A 20,915-nucleotide genomic window follows, 5' to 3' on the forward strand; every position below is an offset into this window, starting at 1 on the left:
TGAAGATACGAGATGTGCAGCACCTGAAACTACGGATACAGGATGCCTGTGCTGGCATTTCTCCTGTGGTGTTGCTATCAGTGTGTGAAGAGTGGGAGAAGAGGGTTGCATTGACAATCCAACACAATGGGCAGCACATTGAACACATTTTATAAGTGGTCAGAAACTTGTAAATAACTCATGAAAGAATAAAGTTACGTTGAAACCAAGCACACCATTGTTCTTCTTGTGACATTAATAATAATAAGTTTGATGTGTCACATGGTCCTCTTCCTATTGAAAAAACAAAAGTTGTATCCAAGATGGCCGACTTCTAAATGACCACCATGGTCACCACCCATCTTGAGGAGTTTGTCCCCTCACATATACTAATGTGTCACAAACAGGACTTTAATATCACCAACCATTCCCATTTTATTATGGTGTATCCATATAAATGACCCACCCTGTAGTTTATATATATAGTGACTGTTTGTTGGGTCAGGTGAACATGAAATCTCTCTTAGTTATGCCCCAGAAAGTTGATTCTGTTCATCTGGACTTGTTTTCAGTGGGAGAAACGTTTCATCACTCATCTACGTGACTTCTTCAACCTACAGGCCACTGTTCGCCAGTGCTGCTAGTTTCAGTCATTGTGCAAATGTACTGTTTACAAAGGGTTGAGGAAACCTGCAGTCAGCTGAGACTGAAGAAGTCACCTGGATGAGTGACGAAACGTTTCTCCCACTGAAAACGCCATGTCCAGATGAACAGAATCAATTTTTGGGGTTTTCCTTACCTGGATATTTATATGCCACTTTGCATTTCATTAGTTATTATTGATTTCTGGCTCTCTTCCACAGCATGTCTTTTGTTCTGTCAGGGAGGGCAGTGGCTCTCCCTCCATGAGCCCAGTTCTTCCGGAGGTTTCTTCCTGGGAGTTTTTTCTTCCCTTTGTCGTCTTGATCATCTGCTTATTGGGTTTTTCTCTGTATTAGGGTCTTTACCTTAAAATATAAAGCCCTTGAGGCCTTATATTGAATTGTATTAACTCACATTAAGCGTCAAAATCAAAAGATAAAATCTGTTTTTTCCAGGAACATTTCATGTTTCCCATTTGAGCATCATTATTATTGGTTATACCATCATTTCAATAGCGAAACTGCCATTTTCATTTCTGTGATGTACAGTGCAGTGAAAAAGTATTTGCCCCTTTCCTTCTGTTAGGATCTGCCCAGCTGACTTTGCAATCAGTTGCGGCGTGAAAGGGAGACGATTGAGAAGTATATTCATGAGTCGCTGGCTGCAGGTATAATCAGGCCCATCTGTAGCTCAGGAGGTAGAGCAGGTCAGCTGCTGATCGGAAGGTTGGTGGTTCGATCCTTGGCTCCCCCAGTTTGTTTGCCTAACCCCGATACTAAGATACTAACCCCGACTATGTATGAATGATAGTTAGAAAGCACTCACCGTATAGATAATAGTTCGTGTGTATGGGGTGAATGCGGCGTGTTGTATAAAGCGCTTTGAGTACTCCAGGAGAGTAGAAAAGCGCTGTATAAGAACCAGTCCATTTACCATCTCTAGTGGGCGTAGGGTTGTTCTTTGTGGACAAAAAAGATAAGGCTCTCAGGCCATTTATGGACTTCCGTGGTCTTAGATCACTGTAACAAAAATAAATACCCACTGCCAGTAAACAGTTCAGCTTTCAAGCCTCTCCATCTTTACAAAGTTGAGCTCAGAAGTGCCCACCATTTAGTCAGAATCCCAGAAGGGGACAAGTGGAATTCAACACACCGCTGGATTACTTTGAATACCTGGTGGTGCTTGTTGGTCTAACGAAACACTCCCCCAACATGTTTCATGTCCTGGTAACTGATGTCCTCAGAGACTTTCTGAACATCTCTGTATTAAGTATGCTGCAGCAATTAACTGAGATCCGCCTCTATGTGTTTCACACACCCTCAGTAACTTTTCTAGGTTATGTTTTCAGAGGACTTAGAGGGGGCCAGGCAACATTTTGTAATATGGACTAACCATAGGAACTTGACTTATGTGAAGAACACCAAAGGCAGAATTCAGAGATGTTGGTCTCTGCTCTTTGGTTGTTTAACTGCTCCATTTCTTATCATCCAGGGTCAAGGAATATAAAGCCTGATGCCCCTTCCCATGAGTTTTCACCAGAAAGAGATGATCTTAAGCCAGAGAGCTTTCTTGCATGCTTATACACAGTGGGGAGGATAATCCAGGGAGATTAAGCTGGATCCTTGTCACAGGCCTTCTATGCACTGTGGTGCATAGATTCTCCAAATCAAGACATTTCATCGTTCTTTCTCTAAATTATCAAACTCGTGCTACTGAAACGTTTAATCTCCATCTTGGGCATGTTTTCAGGCTCAATGGTATTCCTTTGGAGATTGTGTCAGACTAACAACCCGTTTCATATCCCAGTTATGGAAGGTTTTCCGTTCACCTCTAGGAGCCAAGGTTAACCTGAGTTCCGGATTTCATCAAAACACTAACAGACAAACAGAAAGATTAAACCAAGAGTGGAAGGCGGACCTATGCTGTGTTGGCTCAAGTACTGGATGGACGGACTGAATATGCGCATAAGTCACTTACCTCATCTGCAACAGGTCTCTCTCCATTCAAAGTGTCCTTAGTTTACCAGCCTCTCACATTTGTGGGCAGACAAGAACCCGCCTTCTCCACACAAATGAACAGAAAGGACACCTTGCTGGCCTCCCTGCTACTCCCAAGGTGAGAGAAGTGTGGCTCTCCTGAAATCTCTTTCTAGGACTCTGAGCTGTAAAACTAAACTTTTTCTAGGATACACTGAACTTTTCATATGTCCCAGTTTAACTGTGTTTCTTGCAGTCCACTGTGCTCTCCGACCGACTGCATACCTCCCGGCAGCTTGCATTCTACTGCAGCCTGCACACAGTGTTTGGCGGATTGTGGATGTCTGGCACCGGGAGCATCAGTAGTTGATCGGGAGGGGTATGGTCCTGTTTAAAACTGCAACCCAATCAGTTTTACACTCTGCTTATACATGAATGCCCTCCAGTGTGGTTGAATTAAAATACTTCTGAAAAGAAGAGTGGGGCAACGTTTCTCCACAGCGCTGTGAAAGACTGAATGCAAGATATTGCTAGAGATGCTGCTAAGGGTGGTAAACCAGTTATAAGGTTTAGGGGGCAAATACTTTTTCACACAGGGCCAGGTAAGCTTGGATGGATTTTTCCCTTAATAAATAAAATAATTAATTAAAAACTGAAAGTTGTGTCTCCTCTGGTTATCTTTGTCTAATATTTAAAATTTCTTAATGATCTGAAACATGTGTGACAAAGAGCAAATACTTTGTACAGCAGTGTAGAGTAAAGGTCGTTACACCCTAATCACATTGTGAAAGCGACACAAACTTCATAATTTTCCGGATCTGAACTTGTCATGTACAAACCGAACGTGTTTTTGTGAAAAATATCTCCTCAAAGAACGCCGTGTGAAGAAAATTAAGTCAATATGAAGCCATAGTGAGCTGGTACTGATGTTTCCAAACAAGAAAAGGAATCCTGAGTTCATCCAAAACTCACAAGAAGGTAGCAACAGGGAGAATTTCAAGGTTTGATTCAGGAATTGAAGCTGCATCATGGCATATTTCTTACATATCTTAGGATGTTACTGGGGCTGTTGTAGCTTTTTAACTACAGAGTTTTGCCTCTGTGGAGGCAGAGAAATCACTTCAGACACAGACCAGCATCTAGCAATGTGTCTGAGGTAAAAATGTATTATTCTACAATTTGTATATTCATTACTGGGGTCCACGTTGAGTCATGTGTGCACTTGGTCAGATCTGTTGATTAGGATCAGAAAAATTAATCACACTACATGGTCAGTGTGGACGGCTGCTCAGGTGACTCAATTTAGTTGACTCTCTCTCTCTCTCTCTCTCTCTCAACCACCCAGGTTAGGAGGGAACTGAGGAGGATTAAAGCCAAGAAGGCAGTGGGTCCAGATGGCATCAGCTTGAGGGTCGTCAGGTCCTGCGCGGACCAACTGTGTGGGGTGATGGAGCACCTCTTCAACCTGAGCCTGAGGCTGGGGAGAGTCCCACAGCTCTGGAAAACCTCCTGTCTTGTACCAGTGCCAAAGACTTCACGCCCCAAGGACCTCAACAGCTACAGGCCGGTGGCTCTGACATCCCACCTGATGAAGACCCTGGAGCGGCTGGTCCTGGCTCAGCTTCGGCACCTGGTGAGCTCATCACTGGACCCACTTCAGTTTGCCTACCAGCCTGGCATTGGAGCGGATGATGCCGTCATTCACCTCCTACATCGTTCCCTCGCTCACCTGGAGACCGCTGGGAGCACTGTGAGAATCATGTTCTTTCATTTCTCCAGTGCCTTCAACACTATTCTTCCCACAGTCCTGAAGGACAAGCTGGAGAATTCAGGAGTGGACCATCACCTCACAGCATGGATACTGGACTACCTCACCGACCGACCACAGTATGTGAGGACTCAGGGCTGTGTGTCGGACAGGGTCGCCTGCAGTACGGGGGCCCCACAGGGAACGGTTCTGGCTCCATTCCTCTTCACCATCTACACTGCAGACTTCTCCCACAACTCCACCCAGTGCTTCCTGCAGAAGTTCTCTGATGACTCTGCAATAGTCGGCCTCATCACTGATGGGGACGACAAGGAGTACAGAGGACTGACTCAAGACTTTGTGGACTGGTGCCAGCTGAACTACCTCCAGATCAATGCCAGTAAAACCAAGGAACTGGTGGTACACTTCCGCAGGCACAAACATCCTCCACTGCAACCACTGAACATCCAAGGTATGGACATTGAGGCTGTGGACAGCTACAGGTACCTTGGTGTTCATCTGAACAACAAACTGGACTGGACTCATAACTCAGACGCCCTCTACAGGAAAGGGCAGAGCAGACTGTACCTGCTGCGGAGACTCAGGTCGTTTGGAGTGGAGGGCCCACTCCTGAAGACCTTCTATGACTCTGTGGTGGCCTCAGCCATCTTCTATGGTGTGGTCTGCTGGGGCGGCAGCATCTCTGCTGGGGACAGGAAGAGACTGAACAGGCTGATCCGCAGGGCCTGCTCTGTTCTAGGATGCCCTCTGGACCCAGTGGAGGTGGTGAGTGACAGGAGAATGGTGGCTAAGCTGTCATCCCTGATGGACAACATCTCCCACCCCATGCAGGAGACTGTGACAGCACTGAGCAGCTCCTTCAGTGGCTGCGGCACCCACGGTGTGGGACGGAGAGACTTCGCAGGTCTTTCCTCCCCACTGCTGTCAGACTCCACAACAAAGACTTCAACTGATCGAACACACACATGTGCAATAACACTAAGTGCAATACTCTTTTTCTGAAAAAGTTGTATTTTTTACTCAGTTGTATAAAGCATTTGCATTCTATTTTTATCCTATTGTATATTTTATTCTATTTATTCTACTGTATATAGTATTTTATTTTATTTTATTCTATTCTGTACAGTTGTGTACTGTATTTTATTCTTATTGTATTCTAATTTTGCTATATAACTTTTGCACTGTCCACTTCCTGCTGTGACAAAACAAATTTCCCACGTGTGGGACTAATAAAGGTTATCTTATCTTATCTTATCAAAATATTTTTAATGCACACAATTCACAGATTTTACACATCTGGTGTGTAAATGCATGAACAATAGGTTTTATGATGTGCAGATGGGGTTTTTTTTATTCTCAGCATTGATGTAGATCTCCTGCAAGGTGGCATACATTGTTGTGGTTGTATTTGTATTCAGTGTATTCAGTGGTTGTATTTTCTTCATCAGCCAAGGCTAGGTTGGCTATGGGCTCCTGTGACTGTCTTACTGAATTCAACATGTTCTGTCTACCTTCCCAGGCCCCTCTTCTGTGGAACCAGCTTCCAGTTTGGATTCGGGAGACAGACACTATCTCTACTTTCAAGATTAGGCTTCAAACTTTCCTTTTTGCTAAAGCATATAGTTAGGGCTGGACCAGGTGACCCTGAATCCTCCCTTAGTTATGCTGCAATAGGTGTAGGCTGCTGGGGGATTTCTTCTTCTTCTTCACTCACTATGTGTTAATAGACCTCTCTGCACTGAATCACACTTATTCTTAATCTCTGTCTCTCTTCCACAGCATGTCTTTATCCTGTCTTCCTTCTCTCACCCCAACCAATCACAGCAGATGGCCCCGCCCCTCCCTTAGCCTGGTTCTGCCGGAGGTTTCTTCCTGTTAAAAGGGAGTTTTTCCTTCCCACTGTCGCCAAAGTGCTTGCTCATAGGGGATCATATGATTGTTGGGTTTTTTCTCTGTATGTATTATTGTAGGGTCTACCTTACAATATAAAGCACCTTGAGGCGACTGTTGTTGTGATTTGGTGCTGCATAAACAAAACTGAATTGAATTGAATTGAATTGGAGGAACAATTAAACGCAGAGTTTGTTTGCCACAGTAGCCTGCCTACATCTTCATGCCTACATGGCAATTCTTTTTCCAGATCCATAAAGTTTTGGGTTGTATTTTGACACCTCAAAATTATATTCCCATCTGGACTGACTGGGAAAAGCTTCACATCATGATTATGAGCTATTTTTATCCTCCTTATCAACACTTGGTATGGTGCTCATGAGATTAGCAAAAAGGTCATCATCATCATAATTATCCGTGATAGAGAATGTAAATTCTGGAATTTTACAATGAATTTTATTCCACATATTCACATTTATATTAGTTGTCCCACTATCATGAGCACTATCACGTTTCGTTTTTTCAGATGTTTTGCTCAAACTGCAAATCCATGACATCACTGGTCAGTTACAGTTATTGTCTTAGAACAAATAATTTGATGCTGCTAGTTGGGCCATATGCTTCAGAAGTCAAGATTCAAAACCAATGAACCATCATATGAATTAGACTTGTTGCCTCACAGCAACAAAGAAAGTGTTTTGTGTGCGGTCCACAGTGAACTCTTTCTCCACTGATGTCTTACCGTCAGAGCGGTGGATGCAGGTATGCTGGTTGTCACTGAGGAAGAAGCCCTCTGTGCACATACACTCATAGCTCCCCATGGTGTTAACACACACTTGCTGGCATCCACCGTTGTTGTCCAGACACTCATCCACATCTGTTTGGATGGAGAGATACAGAGAGAGAGAGAGAGACATAAAGGGAAGTGAGCAAGATAAAGTCGGCCACGGCAGCGTGCTGGAATAACAGCCCATTAGACTTCATAAATAAACATGTGTCAGTGAGAGTTTATGTGCCGGGAAATGTCTGATGAGACGGATGACACCAGAGTCAGGAATGCGAGGGCCACACGCACACACACGCGTGCACACACAGACTGGGAGAAAGGGCAGGCACGCGGTCCTAAGGGCCGACCCTGGCACAGCGGGCGGCTCAACCAAACTCCAGGCACTGTAAAAGGGGGTGACAGGGGTGTGTTGGTGTGAGTGTCTGCATTGCGTGCGTGCGTCTATATGTGTGTTAGTGCACACTGGTGGTGCACGAGTGTGTTTATAGGGCCCGACTGTGCTGATGAAAGGCCAGTAAATTTCCAATGGGGCATGTTGATGGGCCTGAAGTGAACTGGAAACACATAACACCCTTGACTGACTTTAAGAGGGATCAAACAGGGCCACCCCTGTGTGTGTGTGTGTGTGTGTGTGTGTGTGTGTGTGTGTGTGTGTGTGTGAGAGAGAGAGAGAGAGAGAGAGAGAGAGACTTTGCATTGTGTTTAGTCTGAGGTGGTGAAGTTGACTTAACGGACAGTGCAGACAGGTTACACAAACACAGGCACACTATTGAAAAGGAAGGACAGACCGACTAGAGGCGATGTTGTACATGTTGGGAGACTGAGGGGATCAAATATAGAACATTTTTTCTGTTATAATACGTCAAATTTTAGCGGGTGACAGTTCTGGACTTTAGGTAGACTAAATTAGACTCTTATTAGTGAACCTTGCTTTAAATATATATATATTTGCAGAAAGTAGTTTAGCATTGTCCTGCTTAATAAAACAAGACTTGCCTTAGATGACAGTTAATACATGTAAGTTTATAAAAATGTTTTCTACCTAGCTAAATGGCAAGCAAAGCACACCATCTAAACTGGTCTTAAAGCAAATAAGCCATCCACTCATTTTCTTCTGCATGTTAACGGGCAAGAGACAGGGTACACCCAGGACAAGCTGCCTATCTTTCACTCACCAATTAACCAGACCCATCCATATCTTTGGACTCTGGGAGAAAGCCAGAGTACCATGACATGGAAGCTCCACACACACAAAAAGCCCCAGGCAGGAGCTGAACCAAGGATCTTCTTGCGATGATGTAACAGTACTAACCACCACAGCACCTTTAAAACAGCCATATTTACTACAATTCAGAAAGGAACACTTTAGAAAGTCTGTCATAACAAAAAGGAAAGCTGGTAATTTATTACATTTTGAAGAACCTTTCAGCTTTAGTAAAATGTTATCGAACACAGCACCTTAATTTCTAATGTCAGATAAGAGAGGGGTTCAGACAATAAATATCAAGAGACAGGTCCGTAGGACCTTCACATATACCTTCCACTGAATGTTCAGTATCAAATGTAAAACTGTGAGCATAGTGTGACCAGCCTGTCTGCTAGCATCTGAAACTCTTAGGTACAGGGAGGTCTTTCCTCTTGTCTCTTGCACTTTCTCCTTCTCAGTTCTGTTTGCTATGGCTGCCCCCCACATGGTGTTAAAGAGAGAGGCTCTACAGGGAACATAGAAAAACAAGAACAAGACATGCACCAGACATGACACTCCTCTAGTTACAGAGCTCTATACTATGTTCATTTAAAGGGAGGCCATAAAAAAGAGTAGGTGTAGTAAATGGACCGCTGTGTCGGTGGGAAATCATTTATATGGTTTTCAGCTTCGCAAAAGAATTTGCAAACTGGAACTCTGTCTTTGTAGTAACTGCTTGAATTATATAAACAACACAATTAGGTCATTCTAAAGCTGTAGTATTGGGGTGGCTGTAGAGCAAGTCAGTGACTAATCAGAAAGGTGATGGTTCGGTGCCTAGCTTCTCCGGTCTGCACGCCAAATACCCTTCGGCAAGACGCTAACCTCGTGTTGCTCTCTGATGTATCCATTGGTGTGTAAATGTCAGATAGAAAGTACATAGTACTCGAGTGGTCAGGTAAAAGTAAGGGAGGGCTTATTTTGTGTTTAGTTTGTGTGTGACATCATAGCAAAATGTCTTCATGGACTCCTGCTGTAGCAAGAGACTACCACAAGGTGGTTTTGACTAGTTTGGCAGGTGCTTATCTCTCTCTGAGCGTGCTAAACCACAAGATGCAGTCACAAAGCTTAAACTGTGAAAGACTAAACTCAATAGACTCAACTAGACTTCAGACTTTTATTCTACTGACCTTAAGTGCACTGCATTTTTATCAAATGTAGGCTACTGTAGATGGTGCATGAATGGGAGTCCAGACAAGCATTGTGTCCTGGCCTTATAAATGCATGAGCTTCCAGTAAATGCGTAAATAAAGTGGTTTAAGAATAGCACAGAAGTCACGTTGTCCTCGCTGAACCCTCAGCTTTGTTTTTATTGCACTTCCTAACACTATTTCAAGCAAATCTCATGGTTTAATGCTTGTCATAATATGACTGGTTCATTTAGTTTTCAGACTGTAGAGGGGGAGGGAGTGAGGACAGAGAAAGAAGAACTGAAGCTATGTCCAAGTCTAATTGATCTCTGCCAACATTTCTGCATGAACAAAGGCCAGTTCCAAAATGTGCTCGTCTGTTTTGTTTGATTGCGCTTGTGTAAACTCGTGTAAAAGTTTGTTTGGACACAGTGACAATGTGCTTCTCACATCAACTGAGAGGCTGAGGGAGGCAATTCAATTCAATGTTATTTATATAGTGCGAAATCACAACAGTTGCCTCAAGGTAATTAAGGCAAGGCTTAAGGCAAGGCAAGTAGGGTGAAAAACAAAATGGAAAAAGGTACGGAAAGGTACCTTCCTTCTTGGTAACACGTGTGGAATGTTACAAACGTAGCAACCTGCTCATGTGAACAGTCAGGCAAAGCGTAAACAAGTAAATAAATAACTACACATAACATATGTTAGAGAAATTTGTTCGTGTTTTGCATATCTAAATCAATCAGCTTTAGATATCAGCATTCTGATTTAGAATATTGGCTTTTTAAGATTAAATTTATTGGTATCAGTCTTCCTATATCAGTCGGGCGCTATTTGACAAAAGGAAACTGCATTTTAACACAAACACCTCAAACCAACGGTCAAGCACAATGAGGATGATTTTGGCTTGATTTGAAGCGCCGGGACGTTGGCACAATCCAGTTACTGAAACCTCTGTATACCAAAGTGTTCTTAATGTGAAGCCATCTGTTCAACAGCTGAAGTTGGGCCAAAACTTGATCATGAAACATGACAATAATCCCAAGCATGCCACATCCACATCAAATCTACAAGAATCAAGGCTTTGCATGAAAGAATACCCACATACCTTAATGAACTGAAGCAACGTTGTAAAGAACAGTGGTCTGAAATTCCCTGGCAATGGTGTGAGAAGCTTCAAGTTACTGCTGCTAAAGGTGGTTCTACAAGCTAATGAATCATGCATTACGGTGGTTAAGGCCCATTTAAGGTCTCCCGTTTTGGTCTTTGTGGCTGTCTTTAATGTTGCTTTTGTAACAGTTTGTTAATGCATATGATTGTTAATGCATATGATTCACATGTTTGTGTTCCCTTGTCTGTTTGGCAGATTGTATTACCGTATTTTTCGGACTATAAAGTGCACTTAAAACCCTTCAATTTTCTTAAAAATCAACGGTTCGCCTTATGTATGGATTCTGGTTGTGCTTACTGACCTTGAACTGATTTTATGTGATACACGGCGCTCAAAACTCTGTCAAAAAATGTTTTAGTCCGACTTTGGTAAGCTACGAAGCCGCACCACCTGATGGATTGTCGGAGCATTACGGCTACTGTAGACAGGAGCCTCGCGGAGTAATCTGGGTCCTAAACAGTGTTACCAACTTAACGACTTTGTCGCTATATTTAGCTTGGTTTCAGACCCCCTTAGCGACTTTTTTTCTAAAAAGCGACTAGCGACAAATCTGGCGACTTTTTCTGGTGTTATTGGAGACTTATTTATGACGTGAAAGCGCGTATCGCTCTTACTCTCAACAAGCAGCGGTGCTGCCGTGGGCACCTCGCTCGTGCCAAAGCGCTCACAGGCGGAGGATAGTCCTCCCCCAGCTGCTATCAGGGCAGGACATGTTCACACCTATGCGTCCAAACTGCAAATGAATCGCGCATGAGCGAAGCCGCTGCTCCCACACTGACTGTAACGCAGTCAGTTCTTCTTTTACTGTTATGCTGTTTTGTGGATCACAAGGTTTAAAACTACTTATAAACACACACACACTGTAACTCCACCAGAGTGCCAATTTCGGGTCACTTTTACCGGTCCAAGCCCGGATAAAGGAGCAGGGTTGGAATTGTGACATTAAAAAACAATAATTGCTAAAAGAAATTTAATTTGTAGTTCTAAATAAATTCTAAATGCATTTAGGACATTTTTTTACTCACTTTATGTCTCTTCCACGATGTTATTTCTCTCTCCAACAACATAGGTTACAATTACATTAGCATGACCAATTATGCAAATTAGGCGATGACATCATTTAGCGACTTTTAGGACAGCCAATAGCGATTTTTCTTACTGAGGAGTTGGCAACACTGGTCCTAAACTCCGTCAGCTTCAGGTCCCAAAGTTAAGCGAACACTGCGGCATCACTGAGAGTTAAAAACTGTCTAAATTCTTTCATCTTTAATAAAATGATCAGCATTGCTGCTTTACCAGGTGTAACTATTAAGTTTAACATCCAGACATCCATGAAAACAGAATTTATTACATTTAACCCTTGTATGGTGTTCGTATTTTTGTTACTCAGCCAGTGTTCATGGGTCTGGTGGACCCGCTAGAGTTTTGGCTTTCCAATTAACACTATCAAACAATTTTATGTTAAATTACTCAACAGATGTTTACTTTATCCCAATTACGAGCCATGTGAACAGCAAACATGGTTAATTTTTTCCTTTTACCTTTGTTCGATCACATTTATGAATTAATGTGCTTCTCGTTTTTTGTCAATAAAATGTTATAAAAAAAATAAAATCAGTTCTAATCAAGTGTACATATCCTTATACCATATTTTGCAGGTTTTGATGGTATATACTGCCTAAAGGGGCAACGGCCTCTAAATGGCATGGGTCTCACAGACCCGAACACCATACAAGGGTTAACGGAGTTAGACGTTAGCAGGAATTTAGCTCGCTAGCTTCCACCTAAACATGATATAGCATGTTCTGACTGAGAGATTTCTGAAACATTCAAACGTACAGCTCTGCTATCACTTCCAACATAAATGAAGACAGAAAACTAAACAGCAGTGACGTTTGTAGGGTTACTGAAGTTGGGCTAGCTGGTATATAATGATGTGCTACGTGATCGCTAGCGACACAGCTATGTTAGCATAACACAAACATAGTGTAGCTGGAGGAGGAACGCTAACTTTTTTCGACTCGATAAAAGTTAACATGAGGGTTCCCGATGGTTAGGGACAAATGCAATCGCATGGCAGGATGCTGTAAACGGACCAAACTTCAGTCAGGAGAACAACTGAGATAATCCATCCACAATACGAGGTTAGACATTAATATACTGCAACAACATGGGAATAGAGCAGCTGGAGAGAATTCAACATTAATGAATCAATGGTACGGAAGTGGAGGAAGCAAGAAGAATGAGTTGAGTAAAGTTTGACTTATCTGACTGTTTTGTGCCTTATAATCCGGTGCGCCTTATGGTCCCAAAAATATGGTAGTTTTTTTACTTGTTACATTGTTATGTGATGTGTTTGTTGTAACTTCTGCTGTCTTCTTGGCCAAGAATGAAAAAGTAAATCTAATCTCAATTAGACTTTTACCTGGATAAATAAAGGATTCTGAATATAAAAATAGGGAGGATTACCTGATTTTTCTCACTTAGCTTGTAAAAGTGTACTTGTCCTCTAGCTCAGTTTTCAACTGAAGCCTCCTTCTTCTCATTCTATCGTTGCTAGAGCAAAGAGAGTAGTACACACCATTGTACTCAGTGAACTTCCTACATTGAGTGTCGTTTGCGTTTTCTCTTTTTTTGCCCATTTATTAACAGAAAGTTAACTTTTATCACCAGTTCTCAGCTGTACTATAACATGATAGAAAATTAGCATTTTAAGAGGATAAAATAATACAATGTTCTACTAGAACACAGGAGAGATGTTTACTGTTTTTAATATGAAATTTCCTGCTTATCTTTTCATAGGCTGGGTTTTTCAGCTGAGCTGTAGAATCTGAATAACCAAACAGCAACTTTTAGAGGTTTACTGGTGACCTGTCCAGGGTGTTTCAAGGTCGCTGGGATAGGCTCCAGCTCCCCTGCGACTCTGACAACGATAAGCGGAAGAGAATGGATGGATGGAGGTTTCATCTCACCAATGGGGTATCTTCCAAAGTCTTTTTATTCCCTCTTGCTGGGCAATATGTGCACTGTCAAACTATGGAAGATGCCCAGAAAAACTTTCACTTTCAAACTCAGCCTTATAAATGACTATGTACAAGTACTTTTTTACTTTGGTGCATTTCTGTGTCTTATCTGTTGGTGCAGATATTCCACCAACAGCATCTCTTCCATACACTGGAAGTTGCATGCTAGTTTGTCATATTTCAGCTTGTCCCCTCCCTTCCTCGTGCAGACCTTGTCTTTTACATGTTGCACTGCTCTGTGACACACTGTCTCTGATGACTCTCCCACTGTGCAGTCACCTCTCAGATCTCCACATGAAATAAAAAGAACTTGTCGGAACAAAAATAAACTGAAGCGAGAGCACCAGACATTCACAGAGGGCACCGAACCATCGACACATTGAGGCCAGCTGCGTCTAAGCCAAAGCCAAATAAATAAAGTCAAAATCAAAAGAAGAAAGGAGCTGAACAGGATCACTCTTTAATCAGAACAAAATTAAGCAATCTTAAATCAATTAGAGCTCGACTCGTTGACATGGTGCATCTGGAGAGACTTCCTGCAGATTCACACACGTCTTTTACCCTTTTTCTTTTTTCTTGGCACACTTTTTCAAAGTGCAGTTTGTCATCCCAGGCTTCTTCAAAACACCACAAGTTTCTGAGGTTTCTGAATGTCATTCTTTGGGTCTATTAAAAACCACAAGTTGTTATTGTTTTCCACAGGCAGGCCCAGAGAGTGTGAGAAAAATGAGAAATAAATTGAGAGTGAACTTTGAAACAAACAAGCTGGATAAAAATGTTGTTTTCATATTATTCTGTTGCCCTTTGATGATGACCAAACACCGCAGTCAACTTACCACTTCCCCGTGAGCTTTGATCATCGGCAACCTCTCCTGCTGTGAAACCACACGACCTGAATCCTGATCGGACCTGAAGACATATGTGTCGCAGGAATTGACATTATTCGCCAAACTATGATTAATGAGTCAGAAAGCAGAGCAATGCCTGTTAGCGACTCTTTTACCAGTCATGGAAGACATATGACTTTAATTTACAACATCTTTGCACTTATCACAGCTGATTCAACCCACAGCACTGACATACGATGTTATGACAACTTGTAATATGAAAGCCAAGACACTATCTGTCTATGAATCACTAGTGTTCATATACAAAACGAGTGTGCAACAGTGCTGTGCAACACATTTTCTATACAATAAATCTGCTGAATGAGACACTGGAGAGTGAGACGTTATAACAAATAGTGTAGTTCTGGTTGACGGGCAGCACGAAGAGCAAGACTGGAGCTCGGCTTAAACTGCGGTTTGAGAATAGGCCAACACGTCACTCTCCGAAAGTTCTGTTTATAGGGTTACCATGCATCACAGGGCACTATTTATCTCTTTAGCTAGCGACGGCAGTAAACACGAAGCATCAGAGAGTCTCCATGAGTCAATACACAGGAACGTAAACTGCAGTGTCATATATCTTCTCAAAGTGGGCTTAATGTAGACGGATTCTATGTAACACACATCATATCAGAAGTATAAGCTAATCTTCTGGATTGCATTGTCTGTGGCCAACAATGCTGTCCCCTTTTGGTTTTATGAGTTTTCAAATGGAAAATTCTAGGACGGCATTCCAAAATGAGATATCGTCCCACATTTGCAAAAACATCTGGGATCAGAGTAAGCCACATATCACAGGGCTACTACTGAACATGTGACTAATCCCAACACCTTTGACCACAAACTGACTGGATTTGTCTCATTTGAATTCCTTGTTTTCAGCTGAACTTAAAAAAAAAAAAACTTTCAACAGAGGTCATACAGAAATGGCGAAACCACCAGGTGGGTAAATAAATGGCAGCAGCCCAAAACAACATCATTCCATCTTGCAACTTTAGCAAATTATTTTCTGTTTCATGTTTCATTTCTGAAGACGCGTCTAATTCTATTAATATACCAGGACCAGACAACAGAAGATATCATTTACTGTTAAATTGTTTTTTTTAATAAGCAAACCATTTATAGGAACAATTAAGACATAAAAGATCTAAGAACAATTTTATAGTAAATTATACACTTAATTTCTGGATTAAGAAATCCATTTGACATTTTTATATTCTGTGTAGCAATAGTGACATCACCACAAAGGACATAACACTGCATTAAAAATAAACTAACTTCACTTCAACCTTCACATTTCTGAAGCTCTTGCTTCTAGTCCATACATTTAACCCCCACGGTCGAAAACTTTACAATTCAGAGTGACACTTTTTAATGGGCATCACTGGTTTCTTTGGTTTCTCCATCTAAAAACAAGAATCCTCTACCATCGATCACGTCCCCCACTGAACCACTTCAGGTTGCCACAGTAGTTTTCTAATTTATTTTCACTTTGTACCCATCTGGGAGAGAGACAAATACTGTCTTTACACACCCTTGGGGTCATCTGTATACCTGATCATGGTGTTTGGGATCGCTATTGCCCAAACAACAAGGTCCTGGTGAATGATGGGACGCGCTGAACATTTCTGTTTGTCTGTCTCAGTTGTATTCTCTTTGCTACAGATGTGGAACAGCATCATGAGCACGTGAAAATGGGTCTGCATTTTGAAAATATGACTTTTAGTTTAAACAGTGTTTGTGTAGTAATGCTATATTTGCTTCTTCAATGAACAGAAGAACATTTCCTTATCCTCCTTTTAGCTGTAACAGGTGGCAACATGAGGGAGTAGATGAGTAAACAAGTAACAAACTCTCTCTCTACAGATTTATACCTACATACAGAGAATGCCTTTTACACTATACACATGTACAATGAGTCACAGAGATCTCCTATTCAGTGCAGACATGGGCTGAGGTGCACAGTTCTCCAGCACAGATGAACAGTGATCAAAAATGTAAAACGTACAAATATACAAAAGAAAAAAACCCTGGATACATACCTTTAAATAAAGGCATGTATCCAGGTATACATATAGCTGTTTCTGTTCACATTTGTAGCTGCTGTGCAATAAGACAGCGATCAACAAACAAGGTAAGCAAACAGAAAGATTGAGAAACATGCTAAAAACATGACAGAGAAAGATGGGAGGATAAAAAGAGCATGTCACAGATCAGCAGAGGAAGCACTTCAAAGATGGAGGTAAAGAAAAACTCAAGTAACAGAGTGAGAGAGGACTGTGAGGCAGAGATACTGGTCACCATCAGAGAACATGCTTTCAAAATAAAGGCATGGACGATATACACAAACAGGAGAATAAAAAAAGGGAAAAATGGCTAATCAACAAGAACAGAGAACTGAATGACAAATACCAAAATACAGAGCAAAAGGACAGGAATGCAGAAATTAGGAAAGGCAAACAAGTAGCTGGTAGCGGTCTGATTGCGATCACACACATCTTGCATCTGATTTCACACTCTACTGCCTCGTTTGAACTCAGTAACCTGGTTTTAATTCGCAGCAGTTCATAAGAGCCAATTTCAGTTACCATCTAATAAAGCAAGTCTCGCACTGATTTCCTGCCACTGGGCTGCAAAGAGCGACCGATGACAGTTGGTATCACTTGAATTAGTGGCACAAACACGTGCGGTGAAATGCCACGAACCACATGCCCTCTTTTTAAGGACGACACAACAGCTAACCAGCAAGCTAACGGCACAGGATGACAAGCCAGCAGAAAATAAACAACACAAAACACAGCAACACATAATTATGGTGACAGCTTCCCACCAAGCCCCTTCTCCACATGTAAAACTGCCGTGTTCTCAGGGAAAATCTCTTTAACAAGCAGGGTTACATTTTTATAGCTGCTGCCATTATGTCTCTCTCAGCCCAGTCACATTTTACACATTTCGAAATTCTGAGTTCAAGTTTAAAACACAACCGAAACTCGTGAGAATCGATTGAAATGCAGTTCCTTTAATGACCACTAGATGCTGACTTAAAATGAATTAAATGGCCAGAATAGCTCGTGCAAGCACAGAGCGCCCTCTTAGTGTTAAACAACAAGACAACGAGGGGAGAAAAACAATGAAAACTTGGAAAGGTGTGAAAAAACCTTTAATCGTTCCCTTTAGCGTGTTAGCAAGGAAGCATGATGATGATGAAGAGGGGAAGTCCTGTTTCATGAAACAGGCAAGCTGAAGAAGTGCAGGCTGCACCAGCACTGTCTGAGAGACAGCCACACAGCAAGTGAGTATAGAGTATGATCTGATGATAGACGTGGGTGATCACAAACGCTACAAAACGAAACAGGAAGTCAACTGAAGCATCAACCTTTCATCATAAGGCTGTTTTGTTCTTAGTTTTTGAAAATTGATCAACTTTCCTCTCTTCAATAAAAAAGGAGAAGAACTAAACTAATCACCTTACATTAAAAATATTTATCAGGGAGTTATTATTGATAGAAAAAAACGTGTGTCATGTGTTTGGTAGTGCAGTCAATGTTCAAAATGTACCTCAATAGACAGTATAGTTAATAATGCCTTTGACCATGTTTGTGCATGAAATTAAATTCTAATGGCAGACCTTCAACTTTAGCTTTAACTCTGCTCTATATCAGCTGTCTGAAAGTCATTCCTGTGAGGTGAATCCACAATTCAGCAGCTAGTCTGCACTGGCAGCTGCTGCCTTAGCAATCAATCTCTCACCTAGTCTCTCTAAAAGTTTAAAGAATGAGTTATAACACTTTCAAATGCCAAAACATATCCCAGCATCTGGAACGACTGTTCTTGTGTTTCTGACGTTACTTTGTGGTCGTCAGTCAGCAGCACAGGACCGATGAGATAAAATGTGTTTGAGCACATCCACGCAGTCCTGCATGTTACACGGGGCAGGAGAAAAAAAACAGAAGTCTAGCTGACTGCAAGTGGATAACAGAGCACTCAGCCTAAATGGTCTGATCTGTCAGTACTAAAGCACAGCCAGATATCTGCAGGAGAACTCTTCAACCCTGAACGCCCTCCCTGCAGTACAGAGAAAAGAGCATAAAACAGCACAAATCATGGAAACCCTCCAACTGATGACAGAGCGACTATGCGAGCAAGGCATCCTGAGCCAGACAGGTTTAAGAGGTACAAGGACAAAAGTACACACACTTAAACACACACACTCGTTTGTATATCTTAGTGAGGACATCTCATTTCGACTTAGCCGCTTACCCTAACGCGAGGCATCAGAACTCTAAACTCTACACATGTACACACACACACAGATATATAGATTACCCATCATCACTAAATGTGCATGCAGTATGCAGACACATACAAAATACTCAAGATGTTCTCATTTTGAACAAAGCTTAGTTATTTTGAAAAACACTACAAATTTCATTGAGCTTTGTATCCTGTTATAAGAGATGACATGAAGGGGAATAATGCACTGAAATATTGAGCAGACTTACCCAGACAGTTGTGTCCATCGTGGGCCAGCATGAATCCATCGTAGCACATGCACCTGTAGTTGCCTGGTATGTTGATGCATTCGTGGACACAGCCCCCGTTGTAGTCATTCTCACATTCGTCCATGTCTGATGAAGAGCAGAGGGCAAAGGTTAGTAATCATGCTGGCCTAAATGATGTCAAATGAATTACAGAGCTGACGTAGCAGTTGAGTCATTAAAGCCCAGTTACAGCGGTTTAGGCGGTCACTCTTAATTGAAGTAAATTGAGAATAAACCGGCTGAAACGGCATTTTTGTTTTTTCTATATACTGTAAATGTGAAAATGACCACTTTAATGAACTAAATATTGCTGTTTGAGGGGAAATGCAGACGGTATTTTTATTAGCACTGTGAGTCAAGTTTCAAATTTGCTTTCCATTTGGTAGCTCTGATCAATGACTCAATGCACTCTGTGTACTTAAAATCTAATAAGCTTTGTGAGTGAGCTCTCACTCACTGCCACACCTCTTCACACTGTCTGGATGAAACTGGAACCCTTGAAACCTGAAGACTGAATCAAGTCTGAGCATCGGTCACAAATGCTAAATAAAGTTACAGGTAACAACATTGTATGTAAATATGTTAAAGGTGCTATACATAGGAATATGAAGTATTTGCAGAATGTGATGTTTTATGCTTGCTTCTGAGTGTCTTTACAATTTCACCATCACTGCCCGACAGTGGGTTTCCTTGGCGTGACATATCAAGTGTTCAGCTTGAGTAACATTGTCTCGGCACAGAAACAAATGAGAGTAAAGACACTAAAACAACTGACAATGACAGGAAACACACACTAGAGAGGCACTCTAATGTCTGTTGTTTGATACAGCGATTAAAACGACACACACACGTCACCATATCAGGAAAAAAAAAACCTGTTAAAAGTCTGTTCCCGCTGGTTTCTTAGGTAGCAGGAAATCCATCAACCCTGATGAGTGGCATCCTTCGAGAGTAACCCCTAAAACATCACAGTACAGCTCAGGAAGGCAGTAGTTGGTTGGGGGATGTTAGTGAGTGTTTATTCATCTGGGGATAACCACCCACCTCCATGCTGAGCCAGCAGAGGTTTTCATCGGAGCAGCTTGCAAGTGGTTGCCATGCAGAGCCACTTAAACAAACAGTCCTCCCCCTCCGTGTGAACAGCAGGAGATCTGCCGTGCAGTAGAGGAAGACCTAAGCCCACGTCCTCCTGCTCCGTCTGTGCGGCGGCTGATACAGCACAGGTATATGTGCACTCTGATTCAGTCTGACGTCTGTGCACCTTCTCTTCCTTGAGCCAAGTAGGATGCCACCTGGATGGGTTAGTCAAAGTCATGTGCAGCCTTTCATTCTTCTTTTCTGTCTTCCTGTGTTCCAAACTCTCTCCCTTTTTATCTCGTCTCATTTTGCTCTGCTCCACACATCTGCTGTATTATCTGCCTGTCTATCTGCCATACAGTTCATCTGACAGGTTGTATACATGAAGACAATTTAAGAGTAAATTCACAGGAAAGAACCTCATCCGTGCACCTTGCCCGATGACCTGATGACTCAATGAAAAGAGTTTTGTGCAACTCTGAGCTAGAACTGGAGCTGTGAGTGAGGCAGTATTTGTTATCTCCTGTTGTCCACAGATGAGGACTAAGAGACATACTAAACCCTTTAGTCCTTTACTTCTGTGGCTAAAACAGATCTCCAGAGACTATTGTCCAACTTATTAGCAGATGACAACTACTAGCAGCTCCTAATACCAACAACAGCCTCGCATAGCAACAGCACACAGTAATAGTTGACATGCAGTGATGTGGAACCGGTAACACGACACATTACACTAAATCAGAGAGATGCACCTACTCTAGCACGGCACAGAAAACTTCAACATTTATCCTGCATGCA

At 42.1% G+C, this 20,915-nt stretch overlaps 1 protein-coding gene across 3 annotated transcripts in view; it reads right to left on the reverse strand.

The window, feature by feature from the left end:
• Positions 1 to 20,915, reverse strand: part of scube1 (signal peptide, CUB domain, EGF-like 1) — a 125,546-nt gene that overhangs the window by 81,257 nt on the left and 23,374 nt on the right. For 2 of the 3 annotated variants that reach the window (XM_005475582.4, XM_005475583.4), the window contains exons 3-4: positions 19,002 to 19,127; positions 6,998 to 7,132 (exon numbers count right to left, since the gene is read on the reverse strand). In XM_005475582.4, coding sequence (XP_005475639.1) covers positions 6,998 to 7,132; positions 19,002 to 19,127 — 261 coding nt within the window. The remainder of the gene's footprint in view (positions 1 to 6,997; positions 7,133 to 19,001; positions 19,128 to 20,915) is intronic. The other variant, XM_025899548.1, reaches the window with a different exon arrangement.

This window comes from Oreochromis niloticus, linkage group LG17 (genome assembly GCF_001858045.2).
Source record: "Oreochromis niloticus isolate F11D_XX linkage group LG17, O_niloticus_UMD_NMBU, whole genome shotgun sequence".
Classification (NCBI taxonomy): Eukaryota; Metazoa; Chordata; class Actinopteri; order Cichliformes; family Cichlidae; genus Oreochromis; species Oreochromis niloticus.